General features: G+C 53.7%; 1 protein-coding gene across 1 annotated transcript in view; it reads left to right on the plus strand.

Annotated features, from left to right (window-relative positions):
* LOC147094584 (sarcoplasmic/endoplasmic reticulum calcium ATPase 1-like) overlaps nt 1–20399 on the plus strand; it is a 52189-nt gene that overhangs the window by 1976 nt on the left and 29814 nt on the right. Inside the window, exons 2-4 of the mRNA XM_085974226.1 lie at nt 4990–5208; nt 13021–13356; nt 14003–14223. Of these exons, the coding sequence (XP_085830352.1) occupies nt 4990–5208; nt 13021–13356; nt 14003–14223 (776 nt within the window). The remainder of the gene's footprint in view (nt 1–4989; nt 5209–13020; nt 13357–14002; nt 14224–20399) is intronic.

Below are 20399 nucleotides of genomic sequence, written 5' to 3' on the forward strand. Positions count from 1 at the left end.
CGATACCCTCTATAAGGATCCCTCATTCCCCATCAGACCCTGATACCCTCTATAAGGATCCCTCATTCCCCATCAGTCCCTGATACCCTCTATAAGGATCCCTCATTCCCCATCAGTCCCTGATACCCTCTATAAGGATCCCTCATTACCCATCAATCCCTGATACCCTCTATAAGGATCCCTCATTCCCCGTCAGTCTCTGATACCCTCTATAAGGATCCCTCATTCCCCATCAGTCCCTGATACCCTCTATAAGGATCCCTCATTCCCCATCAGTCCCTGATACCCTCTATAAGGATCCCTCATTCCCCATCAGTCCCTGATACCCTCTATAAGGATCCCTCGGTGCCCATCAGTCCCTGATACCCTCGATAAGGATCCCTCATTCCCCATCAGTCCCTGATACCCTCTGTAAGGATCCCTCATTCCCCATCAGTCCCTGATACCCTCTATAAGGATCCCTCATTCCCCATCAGTCCCTGATACCCTCTATAAGGATCCCTCATTCCCCATCAGTCCCTGATACCCTCTATAAGGATCCCTCATTCCCCATCAGTCCCTGATACCCTCTGTAAGGATCCCTCATTCCCCATCAGTCCCTGATACCCTCTATAAGGATCCCTCATTCCCCATCAGTCCCCGATACCCTCTATAAGGATCCCTCATTCCCCATCAGTCCCTGATACCCTCTATAAGGATCCCTCATTCCCCATCAGTCCCTGATACCCTCTATAAGGATCCCTCATTCCCCATCAGTCCCTGATACCCTCTATAAGGATCCCTCATTCCCCATCAGTCCCTGATACCCTCTATAAGGATCCCTCATTGCCCATCAGTCCCTGATACCCTCTATAAGGATCCCTCATTCCCCATCAGTCCCTGATACCCTCTATAAGGATCCCTCATTCCCCATCAGTCCCTGATACCCTCTCTAAGGATCCCTCATTCCCCATCAGTCCCTGATACCCTCTATAAGGATCCCTCATTGCCCATCAGTCCCTGATACCCTCTATAAGGATCCCTCATTCCCCATCAGTCCCTGATACCCTCTATAAGGATCCCTCATTCCCCATCAGTCCCTGATACCCTCTATAAGGATCCCTCATTCCCCATCAGTCCCTGATACCCGCTGTAAGGATCCCTCATTCCCCATCAGTCCCTGATACCCTCTATAAGGATCCCTCATTCCCCATCAGTCCCTGATACCCTCTATAAGGATCCCTCATTCCCCATCAGTCCCTGATACCCTCTATAAGGATCCCTCATTCCCCATCAGTCCCTGATACCCTCTATAAGGATCCCTCATTCCCCATCAGTCCCCGATACCCTCTATAAGGAGCCCTCATTCCCCATCAGTCCCTGATACCCTCTATAAGGATCCCTCATTCCCCATCAGTCCCCGATACCCTCTATAAGGAGCCCTCATTCCACATCAGTCCCTGATACCCTCTATAAGGATCCCTCATTCCCCATCAGTCCCTGATACCCTCTATAAGGATCCCTCATTCCCCATCAGTCCCCGATACCCTCTATAAGGATCCCTCATTCCCCATCAGTCGCCGATACCCTCTATAAGGATCCCTCATTCCCCATCAGTCCCTGATACCCTCTATAAGGATCCCACATTCCCCATCAGTCCCTGATACCCTCTATAAGGATCCCTCATTCCCCATCAGTCCCTGATACCCTCTATAAGGATCCCTCATTCCCATCAGTCCCTGATACCCTCTATAAGGATCCCTCAGTGCCCATCAGTCCCTGATACCCTCTATAAGGATCCCTCAGTGCCCATCAGTCCCCGATACCCTCTATAAGGATCCCTCATTCCCCATCAGTCCCTGATACCCGCTATAAGGATCCCTCAGTGCCCATCAGTCCCTGATACCCTCTATAAGGATCCCTCATTCCCCATCAGTCCCCGATACCCTCTATAAGGATCCCTCATTCCCCATCAGTCCCTGATACCCTCTATAAGGATCCCTCATTCCCCATCAGTCCCTGATACCCTCTATAAGGATCCCTCATTCCCCATCAGTCCCTGATACCCTCTATAAGGATCCCTCATTCCCCATCAGTCCCTGATACCCTCTATAAGGATCCCTCATTCCCCATCAGTCCCTGATACCCTCTATAAGGATCCCTCATTCCCCATCAGTCCCCGATACCCTCTATAAGGATCCCTCATTCCCCATCAGTCCCCGATACCCTCTATAAGGATCCCTCATTCCCCATCAGTCCCTGATACCCTCTATAAGGATCCCACATTCCCCATCAGTCCCTGATACCCTCTATAAGGATCCCTCATTCCCCATCAGTCCCTGATACCCTCTATAAGGATCCCTCATTCCCCATCAGTCCCTGATACCCTCTATAAGGATCCCTCAGTGCCCATCAGTCCCTGATACCCTCTATAAGGATCCCTCATTCCCCATCAGTCCCCGATACCCTCTATAAGGATCCCTCATTCCCCATCAGTCCCTGATACCCGCTATAAGGATCCCTCGGTGCCCATCAGTCCCTGATACCCTCTATAAGGATCCCTCATTCCCCATCAGTCCCTGATACCCTCTATAAGGATCCCTCATTCCCCATCAGTCCCTGATACCCTCTATAAGGATCCCTCATTCCCCATCAGTCCCTGATACCCTCTATAAGGATCCCTCAGTGCCCATCAGTCCCTGATACCCTCTATAAGGATCCCTCATTCCCCATCAGTCCCTGATACCCGCTATAAGGATCCCTCGGTGCCCATCAGTCCCTGATACCCTCTATAAGGATCCCTCATTCCCCATCAGTCCCTGATACCCTCTATAAGGATCCCTCATTCCCCATCAGTCCCTGATACCCTCTATAAGGATCCCTCATTCCCCATCAGTCCCTGATACCCTCTATAAGGATCCCTCATTCCCCATCAGTCCCTGATACCCTCTATAAGGATCCCTCATTCCCCATCAGTCCCCGATACCCTCTATAAGGATCCCTCATTCCCCATCAGTCCCTGATACCCTCTATAAGGATCCCTCAATCCCCATCAGTCCCTGATACCCTCTATAAGGATCCCTCATTCCCCATCAGTCCCTGATACCCTCTATAAGGATCCCTCAGTGCCCATCAGTCCCTGATACCCTCTATAAGGATCCCTCATTCCCCATCAGTCCCTGATACCCTCTATAAGGATCCCTCATTCCCCATCAGTCCCTGACACCCTCTATAAGGATCCCTCATTCCCCATCAGTCCCTGATACCCTCTATAAGGATCCCTCGGTGCCCATCAGTCCCTGATACCCTCGATAAGGATCCCTCATTCCCCATCAGTCCCTGATACCCTCTATAAGGATCCCTCATTCCCCGTCAGTCTCTGATACCCTCTATAAGGATCCCTCATTCCCCATCAGTCCCTGATACCCTCTATAAGGATCCCTCATTCCCCATCAGTCCCTGATACCCTCTATAAGGATCCCTCATTCCCCATCAGTCCCTGATACCCTCTATAAGGATCCCTCATTCCCCATCAGTCCCTGATACCCTCTATAAGGATCCCTCATTCCCATCAGTCCCTGATACCCTCTATAAGGATCCCTCATTCCCCATCAGTCCCTGATACCCGCTGTAAGGATCCCTCGGTGCCCATCATTCCCTGATACCCTCTATAAGGATCCCTCATTCCCCATCAGTCCCTGATACCCTCTATAAGGATCCCTCATTCCCCATCAGTCCCCGATACCCTCTATAAGGATCCCTCGGTGCCCATCAGTCTCTGATACCCTCTATAAGGATCCCTCATTCCCCATCAGTCCCTGATACCCTCTATAAGGATCCCTCATTCCCCATCAGTCCCCGATACCCTCTATAAGGATCCCTCATTCCCCATCAGTCCCTGATACCCTCTATAAGGATCCCTCAGTGCCCATCAGTCCCTGATACCCTCTATAAGGATCCCTCATTCCCCATCAGTCCCTGATACCCTCTATAAGGATCCCTCATTCCCCATCAGTCCCTGATACCCTCTATAAGGATCCCTCATTCCCCATCAGTCCCTGATACCCTCTATAAGGATCCCTCATTCCCCATCAGTCCCTGATACCCTCTATAAGGATCCCTCATTTCCCATCAGTCCCTGATACCCTCTATAAGGATCCCTCATTCCCCATCAGTCCCTGATACCCTCTATAAGGATCCCTCATTCCCCATCAGTCCCTGATACCCTCTATAAGGATCCCTCATTCCCCATCAGTCCCTGATACCCTCTATAAGGATCCCTCATTCCCCATCAGTCCCCGATACCCTCTATAAGGATCCCTCATTCCCCATCAGTCCCTGATACCCTCTATAAGGATCCCTCATTCCCCATCAGTCCCTGATACCCTCTATAAGGATCCCTCATTCCCCATCAGTCCCCGATACCCTCTATAAGGATCCCTCATTCCCCATCAGTCCCTGATACCCTCTATAAGGATCCCTCATTCCCCATCAGTCTCTGATACCCTCTATAAGGATCCCTCATTCCCCATCAGTCCCTGATACCCTCTATAAGGATCCCTCATTCCCCATCAGTCCCTGATACCCTCTATAAGGATCCCTCATTCCCCATCAGTCCCCGATACCCTCTATAAGGATCCCTCATTCCCCATCAGTCTCTGATACCCTCTATAAGGATCCCTCATTCCCCATCAGTCCCTGATACCCTCTATAAGGATCCCTCATTCCCCATCAGTCCCCGATACCCTCTATAAGGATCCCTCATTGCCCATCACTCCCTGATACCCTCTATAAGGATCCCTCATTCCCCATCAGTCCCTGATACCCTCTATAAGGATCCCTCATTCCCCATCAGTCCCTGATACCCGCTATAAGGATCCCTCAGTGCCCATCAGTCCCTGATACCCGCTATAAGGATCCCTCGGTGCCCATCAGTCCCTGATACCCTCTATAAGGATCCCTCATTCCCCGTCAGTCTCTTACATCTGTCTGTTATTTCCCTTTGCACAGGGCGCCCCTGAAGGTGTGATTGATCGCTGTAACTATGTCCGTGTGGGCACCACCCGCGTCCAACTGACCCCCACCATCAAGGACAAGGTGCTTTCAGTCATCAAGGAGTGGGGCACGGGCAGAGACACCCTGCGCTGCTTGGCTCTGGCCACACGCGACACCCCTCCCAAGAGGGAAGAGATGAATCTGGAGGACGCCACCAAGTTTGCCAGTTATGAGGTATGGGCGCCTTCGAATGGTTCCATCCAGTCGGGGGGGTTGGAGCTGGAGGTGAAGGGGCTGGTAAACCAGAGGCCTCCCATTCCTATAGCCAACTCTCACGACCCCAGCACCTCCTCCACTTATTCTCACGGGTTACTGTCGCAATGTAGAGAAACACAGCAGCCGATTCGCGCACAGCAAGCTCCCATAAGCAGCAACGAAATGAACGACCCAGCTCATCTGTATTTTTTAGATGAGCTTGAGGGACCTCCCCTTTGCCTTTCTTCCAATTAGTGTTCGCGGGATCTTTTACGTCCACCTAGAGAGGGCAGACGGGGACCTCGGTTTAACTACCCTATTGCTGCCACTCCGTACTGCCCCTCCGACAGTGCAGCACTCTCTCAGTACTGCCCCTCCGACAGTGCGGCGCTCCCTCAGTACTGCCCCTCCGACAGTGCGGCACTCCCTCAGTACTGTCCCTCCGACAGTGCGGCGCTCCCTCAGTACTGCCCCTCCGACAGTGCAGCGCTCCCTCAGTACTGTCCATCCGACAGTGCGGCGCTCCCTCAGTACTGTCCATCCGACAGTGCGGCGCTCCCTCAGTACTATCCCTCCGACAGTGCAGCGCTCTCTCAGTACTGCCCCTCCGACAGTGCGGCGCTCCCTCAGTACTGCCCCTCCGACAGTGCAGCGCTCTCTCAGTACTGCCCCTCCGACAGTGCGGCGCTCCCTCAGTACTGCCCCTCCGACAGTGCGGCGCTCCCTCAGTACTGCCCCTCCGACAGTGCAGCGCTCTCTCAGTACTGCCCCTCCGACAGTGCGGCACTCCGTCAGTACTGTCCCTCCGACAGTGCGGCACTCTCTCAGTACTGCCCCTCTGACAGTGCAGCACGCCCTCAGTACTGCCCCTCCGACAGTGCGGTGCTCCCTCAGTACTATCCCTCCGACAGTGCGGCGCTCCCTCAGTACTGCCCCTCCGACAGTGCGGCGCTCCCTCAGTACTGCCCCTCCGACAGTGCGGCGCTCCCTCAGTACTGCCCCTCCGACAGTGCGGCACTCCCTCAGTACTGCCCCTCCGACAGTGCGGCACTCCCTCAGTACTGCCCCTCCGACAGTGCGGCTCACCCTCAGTACTGCCCCTCCAACAGTGCGGCGCTCCCTCAGTACTGCCCCTCCGACAGTGCGGTGCTCGTGAAGGTTCACGAGGTTGATTCCGGAGATGAAGGGGTTGTCTTATGAAGAATGGTTGAGCAGGTTGAGCCTATACTCTTGAGTTTAGAAGAATGAGAGGGGATCTTATTGAAACATATAAGATTCTGAAGGGGCTTGACAGGGTGGATGCGGAGAGGGTGTTTCCCCTCGTGGGTGAATCTAGAACTAGGGGGCATAATTTCAGAATAAGGGGGCATCCTTTTAAATCGGAAACGAGGAGGAATTTCTTCTCTCAGATGGTCGTGAATCTTTGGAATTCTTTTCCCCAGAGAGCTCTGGAGACGGAGTCAGTGAATACATTCATGGTGGAGATGGACAGATTTTTGAAAGGTTAGGGAGTCGAGGGTTATGGGGAGCGAGCAGGGAAGCGGAGTTGAGGCCAAGATAGAAATATAGAAACATGGAAAAATAGGAGCAGGAGTCGGCCATTCGGCCCTTCGAGCCTGCTCCGCCATTCAATATGATCATGGCTGATCTTCTATCTCAATACCATATTCCCGCTCTCTCCCTGTACCCCTTGATGCCTTTTGTGTCTAGAAATCTATCTACTTCTTAAATATATTCAGTGACTTGGCCTCCACAGCCTTGTGTGGTAGGGAATTCCACAGGTTCACCACTCTCTGGGTGAAGACATTTCTCCTCATCTCAGTCCGAAATGTCCTACCCCCCGTATCCTGAGACTGTGACCCCCCTCGTTCTAGACCCCCCCAGCCAGGGGAAACATTCTCCCTGCATCCAGTCTGTCTAGCCCGGTCAGAATTTTATACGTTTCCATGAGATCCCCACACATTCTTCGAAACTCTAGTGAATACAGGCCTAGTCGAGTACAGGAACAAGGATGTCTTGCTGCAGTTGTACAGGGCCTTGGTGAGGCCACACCTTGAGTATTGTGTGCACTTTTGGTCGCCTTATCTGAGGAAGGATGTTCTTGCCCTGGAGGGAGTGCAGCGAAGATTCACCAGGCTGATACCTGGGATGGCAGGAATGACGTATGATTGGGTCGATTGGGCTTATACTCGCTGGAGTTTAGAAGAATGAGAGGGGATCTCATTGAAACTTATAAAATTCTAACAGGACTGGACAGACTAGATGCAGGAAGGATGTTCCCGATGGCCGGGGAGTCCAGAACCAGGGGTCACAGTCTAACGATAAGGGGTAAGCCATTTAGGACTGAGATGAGGAGGAATTTCTTCACCCAGAGAGTGGTGAAGCTGTGGAATTCTCTACCACAGAAGGCAGTGGAGGCCAATTCATTAAATATATTCAAGAAGGAGTTAGATATATTTCTTAAGGCTAAAGGGATCAAGGGAAATGGGGAGAAAGCAGGGACCGGGTACTGAATTTGGATGATCAGCCACAATCTCATTGAATGGCGGAGCAGGCTCGAGGGGCCGAATGGCCTACTCCTGCTCCTATCTTCCATGTTTCTATGTTTCTATGGCCTAATCTCTCCTTACACCAGATCATTGAGATCAGATCAGCCATGATCTTATTGAATGGCGGAGCAGGCTCGAGGGGCCAAATGACCGACTCCTGCTCCGACATCTTATTATGTTCATTTGCCACAGTTCTTGCCCATTCGGTGGCATAGTAGTTAGCACTGTTGCCTCACAGCGCCAGGGACCCGGGTTCGAATCCGGCCTCGGGTGACTGTCTGTGTGGAGTTTGCACAGTCTCCCCGTGTTTGCGTGGGTTTCCTCCGGGTGCTCCGGTTTCCTCCCACAGTCCAAAGATGTGCGGGTTAGGTTGATTGGCTATGATAAATTGACCCTTAGTGTTAGGGGGATTAAATACGTGGGGTTACAGGGATAGGGTGGGATATGTGTTGGTGTAGGGGTTACGGGGATCGGGTGGGATATGTGTCGGTGCAGGCTCGATGGGCCGAAATGGCCTCTATCTGCACTGTGGGGTTTCTGTGATTCTGTGATTCTGTGATTCACTTAATCTGTCACTATCCCTTTGTAATGTTGCAGTGGGGAAAGAGTTAAACTGACATCGCTGGCAGTTTCACTGAAAGGTGAAGAAAGACAATAATCTAATAGGTCTTTGCAGTAGTAAGCTTTTTCTAAGTTGCTGAACTGGCAGTTGAGATAACCTAAGAATGACATGTTGATTTTGCAGTGGTGTTAGAATGATTAATGACTGCAAGCTGTGTAACTTGGAGACAATTGCAAATAGCCGGACGTGGAACCATAAGAGGCCGAGAGGATGTAAGTTCTTCTCTGGCAGGAAAGTAAAACAATGGGCTGGATTTTCCAAGCCCCGAGGAGGCGGGCATGGAGGCGGGACAGCACGTAAAATCGGAGAAAGTGGGGGCGGGTGGCAAAACCCGCCCCCATCCCGCCTCCGTGCCCTTTTGCCAGGAGGTGGGAAGATGTGCAGCTTCGGGTCCCGTCTCCTGGAGGCGGGAAAAGGCTTTTAATCCTTTTAACTGCCTGTTAACAGGTAGTTAACAGGCAGAAAAAGGGATGAGTGCCATTTTACCTTCACAGCTGAAGGCTTCCCGACCTCGGAGAACCCCGCCGGGTTGGAGGAGACGTGGAGGTGGTCTGCGGCGGTCGGAGGCACCTGGAAGGAAGGTGTAGAGGTGAGTGATGGGTGCAAGTGTGGAGTGGTAAGTATGCAAGGTGAGTGATAAGTTTAAAAAAGTGTTCACTTACCTTGTTTTACTTCTGTAGCCTTTAGCCGCGCTGGATCGGGAGAGCGGACATCCACCTTGTCAATTTCGGGTAATGGCTGATGGACCCTCCGATCCATCGAACATCTGAAATTTACTTATTAACAATGTTTTTTCAGTCCTCACCACAAAAGCTAATCAAACTAAAGAGAATGTCAGTGTGTGTGACAGCTTCACCGAGCTGTCAAACGCTGTCATTTCTTATTTCAAGAAGTCTAGACAGATAGCACGTCTGACGTTGAGGTGATCTGTCGGTGACTTCCTCCCTAATTGGCCTGCTGAGCCCGCCGGGCGGGCTTAACAAGCTCAATCGGGGGAAAATCCCACTGAATGGTCAGGCGAGGCTGGAGGCGGGACATTGACACGACTAGCAGCAGCCTCGCCTCCAACTCGCCTCCATTGAGAAAATCAAGCCCAAAGAGTGGGACGTAAAAAGGCTTAGAGCGGCAGCAAAGCAGTACAATGGGCTGGATTTTCATTGAGGAGGCGGGTAGGAGGCGGGACTACAACTTTCGGGGCTGTAGTCCTGCCTCCATTGAGTTCTAGCCAACCCACGCGATTTTGACTTGATTGATCATGTTGAGCCCGCCCAGTGGGCTCAGCAGACCAATTAAGGGCCACCCGGCAACAGGTGACGTCACAGATTGATATTTCATCTGTCAAGACCTTTTGACAGATGAAATATCAGCATTTGACAGCTGTTTGAAGCTGTCAAACACTGACAATCTGTACTCTAAGTTAATTCCTTCCTCTCAGGATGATTTAGAGATCTCTGCGGAACAGAAAGCTGAATGCTGCAATTTTTGACAGATCGCGGCCATTCTGCTTTCTGTGCCGGTGAGATGAGGGACATAGAAATATAGAAGATAGGAGCAGGAGTAGGCCATTCGGCCCCTCGAGCCTGCTCCGCCATTCAAGGAGATCATGGCTGATCATCCAAATTCAGTACCCGGTCCCTGCCTTCTCCCCATATCCCTTGATCCCTTTAGCCTTAAGAAGGGCAGCACGGTGGCATAGTGGTTAGCACTGTTGCCTCACAGCGCCAGGGACCCGGGTTCGAATCCGGCCTCGGGCGACTGTTTGTGTGGAGTTTGCACATTCTCCCCGTGTTTGCGTGGGTTTCCTCCGGGTGCTCCGGTTTCCTCCCACAGTCCAAAGATGTGCGGGTTAGGTTGATTGGCTATGATAAATTGACCCTTAGTGTTAGGGGGATTAAATACGTGGGGTTACGGGGATAGGGTGGGATATGTGTCGGTGCAGGCTCGATGGGCCGAAATGGCCTCTATCTGCACTGTGGGGTTTCTGTGATTTCTGTGATTTCTGTGAAATATATCTAACTCCTTCTTGAATATATTTAATGAATTGGCCTCAACTGCCTTCTGTGGTAGAGAATTCCACAGGTTCACCACTCTCTGGGTGAAGAAATTCCTCCTCATTTCTGTCCTAAATGGCTTACCCCTTATCCTGAGACTGTGGCCCCTGGTTCTGGACTCCCCGGCCATCGGGAACATCCTTCCTGCATCCAGTCTGTCCAGTCCTGTTAGAATTTTATATGTTTCAATGAGATCCCCTCTCATTCTTCTAAACTCAAGCGAATATAAGCCTAATCGACCCAATCTCTCCTCATACGTCATTCCTGCCATCCCAGGTATCAGTCTGGTGAATCTTCGCTGCACTCCCTCCATGGCAAGAACATCCTTCCTCAGATAAGGCGACCAAACCCTCGAAGGTGTTCGGCGCCTTCCCGGAGGTCATGGGCCAGGGGATTCCCAGGCGTCGGTGGGGGATGTTACACTTTTTCAAGGAGGCTTTGAGGGTGTCCTTGAAGCGTTTCCTCTGCCCACCTGGGGCTCTCTTGCCGTGCCGGAGCTCCGAGTTGTTTTGGGAGTCTCGTACCGGGCATGCGGACGATGCGACCCGTCCATCGGAACTGATCGAGCGTGGTCAAAGCTTTGATGCTGGGGGATGTTGGCCTGAGCGAGAACACTGACGTTGGTGCGCCTATCCTGCCAATGGATTTGTAGGATCTTGCGGAGGTAGTGTTGGTGGTGCCTCTCCAGTGCTTTGAGGTGCCTGCTGACCTAAGAAAACTACTAGGCACTTGGTCTAAGCGTTAAACAAAGCTTTAATCAACTGTTTTTCAACATGGAGATCTAGTTGTGTCCTTTACTAGTTCCTGTTAAAGAATGTCCTGAGCAAGCTGGGCCCATGCCCGAGTATTGACATTCTCCCTGGACAGCGCCACCAGCAGGCCACCCAGTATTATTTCATAAGTCATTTCCACATGAGTGGCAAGATTCATGTCACCTTATACATGGTCCATGTGTCTGAGGCATACAGCAGGGCTAATAAAGACAACTTGGCTATCGATCTAAAACCTTGTGTCGAGTGTTGGTTTGAAATACTCCACAAGCAAAGAGTTGGAATAAACGGGTCTTTTTCCGAGTGGCAGGCAGTGACTAGTGGGGTACCGCAGGGATCGGTCCTAGGACCCCAGCTTTTCACAATATATATCAGCACGGTGGCATAGTGGTTAGCACTGTTGCCTCACAGCGCCAGGGACCCGGGTTCGAATCCGGCCTCGGGTGACTGTCTATGTGGAGTTTGCACATTCTCCCCGTGTTTGCGTGGGTTTCCTCCGGGTGCTCCGGTTTCCTCCCACAGTCCAAAGATGTGCGGGTTAGGTCGATTGGCTATGATAAATTGACCCTTAGTGTTAGGGGGATTAAATACGTGGGGTTACGGGGATAGGGTGGGATATGTGTTGGTGTAGGGGTTACGGGGATCGGGTGGGATATGTGTCGGTGCAGGCTCGATGGGCCGAAATGGCCTCTATCTGCACTGTGGGGTTTCTGTGATTCTGTGATTCTGTAATGATCTAGACGAGGGAACTAGATGTAATATCTCCAAGTTTGCAGACGACACAAAGCTGGGTGGGCGTGTGTGCTGTGAGGAGGATGCCGAGAAACTCCAGTATGATTTGGACAGGTTGGGTGATTGGGCAGATGCATGGCAGATGCAGTATAATGTGGATAAATGCGAGGTTATCCACTTTGGTGGCAAAAACAGGAAGGCAGATTATTATCTGAACGGCAATAGATTGGGAGAAGGGGGAAGTGCAACGAGACCTGGGTGTCCTTGTGCACCAGTCGCTGAAGGTAAGCATGCAGGTGCAGTAGGCGGTTAAGAAGGCAAATGGTATGTTGGCCTTCGTACTGAGAGGGTTCGAGTACAGAAACAAGGATGTCTTGTTGCTGTTGTACAGGGCCTTGGTGAGACCACACCTTGAGTATTGTGTGCAGTTTTGGTTGCCTTATCTGAGGAAGGATGTTCTTGTCATGGAGGGAGTGCAGCGAAGATTCACCAGACTGATACCTGGGTTGGCAGGAATGACGTATGAGGAGAGATTGGGTCGATTGGGCTTATACTCGCTGGAGTTTAGAAGAATGAGAGGGGATCTCATTGAAACTTATAAAATTCTAACAGGACTAGACAGACTAGATGCAGGAAGGATGTTCCCGATGGCGGGGGAGTCCAGAACCAGGGCTCACAGTCTAAGGATAAGGGGTAAGCCATTTAGGACTGAGATGAGGAGGAATTTCTTCACCCAGAGAGTGGTGAAACTGTGGAATTCTCTACCACAGAAGGCAGTTGAGGCCAATTCATTAAATATATTCAAGAAGGAGTTAGATATATTTCTTAAGGCTAAAGGGATCAAGGGGGATATGGGGAGAAAGCAGGGACAGGGTACTGAATTTGGATGATCAGCCATGATCTCATTGAATGGCGGAGCAGGCTCGAGGGGCCGAATGGCCGACTCCTGCTCCTATCTTCTATGTTTCTATGTTTAATGTTATGCTTTCATCTACACTGCCTACAGTGCCGTCTTATCTTTTCTCTCTCTCTCTCTCTCTCCTTCACTCCCTCCTTCTCTGACCCAGTGCGACCTGACCTTTGTGGGTGTTGTGGGTATGCTGGACCCACCGCGGAAGGAGGTAATCGGCTCCATCCAACTGTGCCGGGATGCGGGCATCCGCGTCATCATGATCACCGGAGACAACAAGGGCACGGCCGTGGCCATCTGCCGGCGCATCGGCATCTTCACTGAGGAGGAGGAGGTGACGGGCAAAGCCTACACCGGCCGGGAGTTTGATGACCTGTCCCCCGCCGACCAGCGCATGGCCTGCCACGACGCCAGCTGCTTCGCCCGCGTGGAGCCGGCCCACAAGTCCAGGATTGTGGAGTACCTGCAGTCCTTTGACGAGATCACCGCCATGGTGAGCGCCTTTCCTCTCTCCCCCCGCTGAGACATATCCAGGGCTCATGATCCGGAGCCGGGGAGGCGGGAGGCGAGGGAGGGGGCGCACAGGGTTCATGGGGGCCGAGTGTTGGGTGAGCAAGGGCGAGGGGGAATGGGACTGAGGGGGGAGGTGGTGTTCATTCAGATCGAGGGCGCGGGGGAGATGAACCAAGTGTTGGGTGGGGAAGGGCCGGGGGTATGGGACTGAGGGGGGAGGTGGTGTTCATTCAGATCGTGGGCACGGGGGAGATGGGGCGATGAACCAAGTGTTGGGTGGGGAAGGGCCGGGGGTATGGGACTGAGGGGGGAGGTGGTGTTCATTCAGATCGAGGGCGCGGGGGAGATGAACCAAGTGTTGGGTGGGGAAGGGCCGGGGGTATGGGACTGAGGGGAGGGTGGATTTTTATCAGTGAGAGATAGGGGAAAGGGCCGAAGCAGAGGACAGAGCTGGAGAGCCGGTGAGAGGGAATAGGGTCGATGGAAAAGGGAAGGGGAATGGGTCCAGGAGGAGAGATCGGGATCGGTGGGCTGAATGGCCTCCTTTGCGTGTTGTAACCTTCCTCGAGGTTACGAGAACGCCGCCCCGCCCCCCAAACTTCTAACACCCCTGCGCCCTTTTCCAGACCGGCGATGGGGTGAATGACGCGCCCGCCCTGAAGAAGGCGGAGATCGGCATCGCCATGGGATCCGGCACGGCCGTGGCCAAGAGCGCCTCAGAGATGGTGCTGGCCGACGACAACTTCTCCAGCATCGTGTCGGCGGTGGAGGAGGGCCGGGCCATCTACAACAACATGAAGCAGTTCATCCGCTACCTCATCTCCTCCAACGTGGGCGAGGTGGTCTGGTGAGTGGGATCTTGCTGTGCGCCGGTCAGCCCAACCTGCAGGGGTGGTGGGGAGGCCTGGGGCCAGGGCGGTTGTGAGAAGCTCTGTGGATGTTTTCTTGAGAGATGGGCGAAGAGGCGCCAACCAAAACGGAGGTCCTGGTGTTGGCCAGCTACCCTCCCTGGCCACGGTCCAAGGGTGAATCAGACCATTCGTCACCTTGGAGTCCTGTTTGACCGCCCGAGCTGAGCTTCTGACCCTCCATCTCCTCTCCATCCGCCAAGAACCCTCATCCCTGTCATTGTCACCGCCGGCCTCGACTCTGCCAACGTCCCCTTGGCCGATCTCCCATCTTCCCACCCTCGCTAAACTTCATCTCCTCCAAAACTGCCGCTGTCTGTATCCTAACTCGCACCCAGCCCGTTCACCCATCCACCCACCCCCGCTGTGCTCGCTGACCCACATTGGCTCCCAGTCCAGCAACACCTCCATTTTAAAATCCTCATCCTCGTCTTCAAATCCCTCCGTGGCCCTCGGCCCCTCCCTATCTCTGTAACCTCCTGAAGCCCCCTACAACCCTCCCTATCTCTGTAACCTCCTCCAGCCCCTACAACCCTCCCTATCTCTGTAACCTCCTCCAGCCCCTACCACCCTCCCTATCTCTGGAACCTCCTCCAGCCCCTACCACCCTCCCTATCTCTGTAACCTCCTCCAGCCCTACAACCCTCCCTATCTCTGTAACCTCCTCCAGCCCCTATCGCCCTCCCTATCTCTAACATCCTCCAGCCCCTACCACCCTCCCTATCTCTGTAACCTCCTCCAGCCCCTACAACCCTCCCTATCTCTGTAACCTCCTCCAGCCCCTACAACCCTCCCTATCTCTGTAACCTCCTCCAGCCCCTACCACCCTCCCTATCTCTGTAACCTCCTCCAGCCCCTACCACCCTCCCTATCTCTGTAACCTCCTCCAACCCCTACAACCCTCCCTATCTCTGTAACCTCCTCCAGCCCTCTTCAACCCTCCCTATCTCTGTAACCTCCTCCAGCCACTACAACCCTCCCTATCTCTGTAACCTCCTCCAGCCCCCTACAACCCTCCCTATCTTTGTAACCTCCTCCAGCCCCCTACAACCCTCCCTATCTTAGTAACCTCCTCCAGCTCCCTACAACCCTCCCTATCTCTGTAACCTCCTCCAGCCCCAACAACCCTCCCTATCTCTGTAACCTCCTCCAGTCCCTACAACCCTCCCTATCTCTGTAACCTCCTCCAGTCCCTACCACCCTCCCTATCTCTGTAACCTCCTCCAGTCCCTACCACCCTCCCTATCTCTGTAACCTCCACCAGCCCCTACAACCCACCCTATCTCTGTAACCTCCTCCAGCCCCTACAACCCTCCCTATCTCTAACCTCCTCCAGCCCCTACAACCCTCCCTACCCCTGTAACCTCCTCCAGCCCCTACAACCCTCTCTATCTCTAACCTCCTCCAGCCCCTACCACCCTCCCTATCTCTGTAACCTCCTCCAGCCCCTACAACCCTCCCTATCTCTGTAACCTCCTCCAGCCCCCTACAACCCTCCCTATCTCTGTAACCTCCTCCAGCCCCAAAAACCCCCCCTATCTCTGTAACCTCCTCCAGCCCCTACAACTCTCCCTATCTCTGTAACCTCCTCCAGCCCCTACAACCCTCCCTATCTCTGTAACCTCCTCCAGCCGCTACAGCCCTCCCTATCTCTAACCTCCTCCAGCCCCTACAACCCTCCCTATTTCTGTAACCTCCTCCAGCCCCTACAGCCCTCCCTATCTCTAACCTCCTCCATCCCGGACAACCCTCCCTATCTCTGTAACCTCCTCCAGCCCCTACAACCCTCCCTATCTCTAACCTCCTCCAGCCCCTACCACCCTCCCTATCTCTGTAACCTCCACCAGCCCCTACAACCCACCCTATCTCTGTAACCTCCTCCAGCCCCTACAACCCTCCCTATCTCTGTACCCTCCACCAGCCCTCACAACCCACCCTATCTCTGTAACCTCCTCCCGTCCCTACAACCCTCCCTATCTCTGTAAGCTCCTCCAGCCCCTACCACCCTCCCTATCTCTGTAACCTCCTCCAACCCCTACCACCCTCCCTATCTCTGTAACCTCCTCCAGCCCCCTACAACCCTCCCTATCTCTGCAACCTCCTCCAGCCCCTACAACCCTCCCTATCTCTAACCTCCTCCAGCCCCCTACAACCCTCCCTATCTCTGTAACCTCCTCCAGTCCCCTACAACCCTCCCTATCTTTGTAAACTGTTCCAGCTCCCTACAACCCTCCCTATCTCTATAACCTCCTCCAGCCCCAACAACCCTCCCTATCTCTGTAACCTCCTCCAGCCCCTACAACTCTCCCTATCTCTGTAACCTCCTCCAGCCCCTACCATCCTCCCTATCTCTGTAACCTCCACCAGCCCCTACAACACACCCTATCTCTGTAACCTCCTCCAGCCCCTACAACCCTCCCTATCTCCGTAACCTCCTGCAGCCCCTACAACCCACTCTATCTCTGTAACCTCCTCCAGCCCCTACAACCCTCCCTATCTCTGTAACCTCCTCCAGCTCTACAACCCTCCCTATCTCTGTAACCTCCTCCAGCCCCTACAACCCTCCCTATCTCTGTAACCTCCTCCAGCTCTACAACCCTCCCTATCTCTGTAACCTCCTCCAGTCCCTACAACCCTCCCTATCTCTGTAACCTCCTCCAGTCCCTACCACCCTCCCAACTCTGTAACCTCCTCCAGTCCCTACCACCCTCCCTATCTCTGTAACCTCCTCCAGCCCCGACAACCCTCCCTATCTCTGTAACCTCCTCCAGCCCCCTACAACCCTCCCTATCTCTGTAACCTCCTCCAGCCCCTACAACCCACCCTATCTCTGTAACCTCCTCCAGCCCCTACAACCCTCCCTATCTCGAACCTCCTCCAGCCACTACAACCCTCCCTATCCCTGTAACCTCCTCCAGCCCCTACAACCCTCTCTATCTCTAACCTCCTCCAGCCCCTACCACCCTCCCTATCTCTGTAACCTCCACCAGCCCTTACAACCCACCCTATCTCTGTAACCTCCTCCATTCCCTACAACCCTCCCTATCTCTGTAACCTCCTCCAGCCCCTACCACCCTGCCTATCTCTGTAACCTCCTCCAGCCCCTACAACCCTCCCTATCTCTGTAACCTCCTCCAGTCCCGACAACCCTCCCTATCTCTGTAACCTCCTCCAGCCCCTACCACCCTCCCTATCTCTGTAACCTCCTCCAGCCCCTACCACCCTCCCTATCTCTGTAACCTCCTCCAGCCCCTACAACCCTCCCTATCTCTGTAACCTCCTCCAGCCCCTACAACCCTCCCTATCTCTGTAACCTGCTCCAGCCCCTACAACCCTCCCTATCTCTGTAACCTCCTCCAACCCCTACAACGCACCCTATCTCTGCAACCTCCTCCAGCCCCTACAAACCTCCCTATCTCTGTAACCTCCTCCAGCTCTACATCCCTCACTATCTCTGTAACCTCCTCCAGTCCCTACAACCCTCCCTATCTCTGTAACCTCCCCCAGCCCCGACCACCCTCCCTATCTCTGTAACCTCCTCCAGCCCCTACCACCCTCCCTATCTCTGTAACCTCCTCCAGCCCCCTACAACACTCCCTATCTCTGTAACCTCCTCCAGCCCCTCCCACCCTCCCTATCTCTGTAACCTCCTCCAGCCCCTACAACCCTCCCTATCTCTGTAACCTCCTCCAGCCCCTACAACCCTCCCTATCTCTAACCTCCTCCAGCCCCTACAACCTTCTTATCTCTGTAACCTCCTCCAACCCCTACAACCCTCCCCATCTCTAACCTCCTCCAGCCCCTGCAACCCTCTCTATCTCTGTAACCTCCTCCAGCCCCTACAACCCTCCCTATCACTAACCTCCTCCAGGCCCTACCACCCTCCCTATCTCTGTAACCTCCTCCAGCCCCCACCACCCTCCCTATCTCTGTAACCTCCTCCAGCCCTACACCCCTCCCTATCTCTGTAACCTCCTCCAGCCCCTACAACCCTCCCTATCTCTGTAATCTCCTCCAGCCCCTACAACGCTCCCTATCTCTGTAACCTCCTCCAGACCCTACAACCCTCCCTATCTCTGTAACCTCCTCCAGCCCCTACTACCCTCCCTATCTCTGTAAACTCCTCCAGCCCCTACAACCCTCCCTAACTCTGTAACCTCCACCAGCCCCTACAAACCACCCTATCTCTGTAACCTACTCCAGCCCCTACAACCCTCCCTATCTCTGTAACCTCCTCCAGCCCCTACAACCCTCCCTATCTCTGTAACCTCCTCCAGCCTCTACTACCCTCCCTATCTCTGTAAACTCCTCCAGCACCTACACCCCTCCCTATCTCTGTAACCTCCTCCAGCCCCCTACAACCCTCCCTATCTCTGTAACCTCCTCCAGCCCCTTACAACCCTCCCTATCTCTGTAACCTCCTCCAGCCCTACAACCCTCCCTATCTCTGTAACCTCCTCCAGCCCCTACACCCCTCCCTATCTCTGTAACCTCCTCCAACCCTACAAACCTTCCTATCTCTCTAACCTCCTCCAGCCCAACAACCCTCCCTATCTCTGTAACCTCCTCCAGCCCCTACAACCCTCCCTATCTCTGGAACCTCCTCCAGCCCCCTACAATCCCTCCCTATCTCTGTAACTTCCTCCAGCCCTACAACCCTTCCTATCTCTGTAACCTGCTGCAGCCCCTACAACCCTCCCTATCTCTGTAACCTCCTCCAGCCCCTACAACCCTCCCCATCTCTGTAACCTCCTCCAGCCCCTACCACCCTCCCTATCTCTGTAACCTCCTACAGCCCCTACAACCCTCCCTATCTCTGTAACCTCCTGCAGCCCCTACAACCCTCCCTATCTCTGTAAGCTCCTCCAGTCCCTACAGCCCTCCCTATCTCTGTAACCTCCTCCAGCCCCTTCCACCCTCCCTATCTCTGTAACCTCCTCCAGCCCCTACCACCATCCCTATCTCTGTAACCTCCTCCAGCCCCTACAACCCTCCCTATCTCTGTAACCTCCTCCAGCCCTCTACAACCCTCCCTATCTCTGTAACCTCCTCCAGCCACTACAACCCTCCCTATCTCTGTAACCTCCTCCAGCCCCCTACAACCCTCCCTATCTTTGTAACCTCCTCCAGCCCCCTACAACCCTCCCTATCTTAGTAACCTCCTCCAGCTCCCTACAACCCTCCCTATCTCTGTAACCTCCTCCAGCCCCAACAACCCTCCCTATCTCTGTAACCTCCTCCAGTCCCTACAACCCTCCCTATCTCTGTAACCTCCTCCAGTCCCTACCACCCTCCCTATCTCTGTAACCTCCTCCAGTCCCTACCACCCTCCCTATCTCTGTAACCTCCACCAGCCCCTACAACCCACCCTATCTCTGTAACCTCCTCCAGCCCCTACAACCCTCCCTATCTCTAACCTCCTCCAGCCCCTACAACCCTCCCTACCCCTGTAACCTCCTCCAGCCCCTACAACCCTCTCTATCTCTAACCTCCTCCAGCCCCTACCACCCTCCCTATCTGTGTAACCTCCACCAGCCCTTACAACCCACCCTATCTCTGTAACCTCCTCCAGTCCCTACAACCCTCCCTATCTCTGTAACCTCCTCCAGCCCCTACCACCCTCCCTATCTCTGTAACCTCCTCCAGCCCCTACCACCCTCCCTATCTCTGTAACCTCCTCCAGCCCCTACAACCCTCCCTATCTCTGTAACCTCCTCCAGCCCCCTACAACCCTCCCTATCTCTGTAACCTCGTGCAGCCCCTACAACCCTCCCTATCTCTGTAACCTCCTCCAGCCCCCTACAACCCTCCCTATCTCTGTAACCTCCTCCAGCCCCCTACAACCCTCCCTTTCTTTGTAACCTCCTCCAGCTCCCTACAACCCTCCCTGTCTCTATAAACTCCTCCAGCCCCAACAACCCTTCCTATCTCTGTAACCTCCTCCAGCCCCTACAACCCTCCCTATCTCTGTAACCTCCACCAGCCCCTACAACCCTCCCCATCTCTGTAACCTCCTCCAGCCCCTACCACCCTCCCTATCTCTGTAACCTCCTCCAGCCCCTACAACCCTCCCTATCTCTGTAACCTCCTGCAGCCCCTACAACCCTCCCTATCT

This window comes from Somniosus microcephalus, unplaced genomic scaffold, assembly GCF_052327205.1.
Source record: "Somniosus microcephalus isolate GS21.2 unplaced genomic scaffold, FLI_Smic_1.0 unresolved_chr1, whole genome shotgun sequence".
Lineage (NCBI taxonomy): Eukaryota > Metazoa > Chordata > Chondrichthyes > Squaliformes > Somniosidae > Somniosus > Somniosus microcephalus.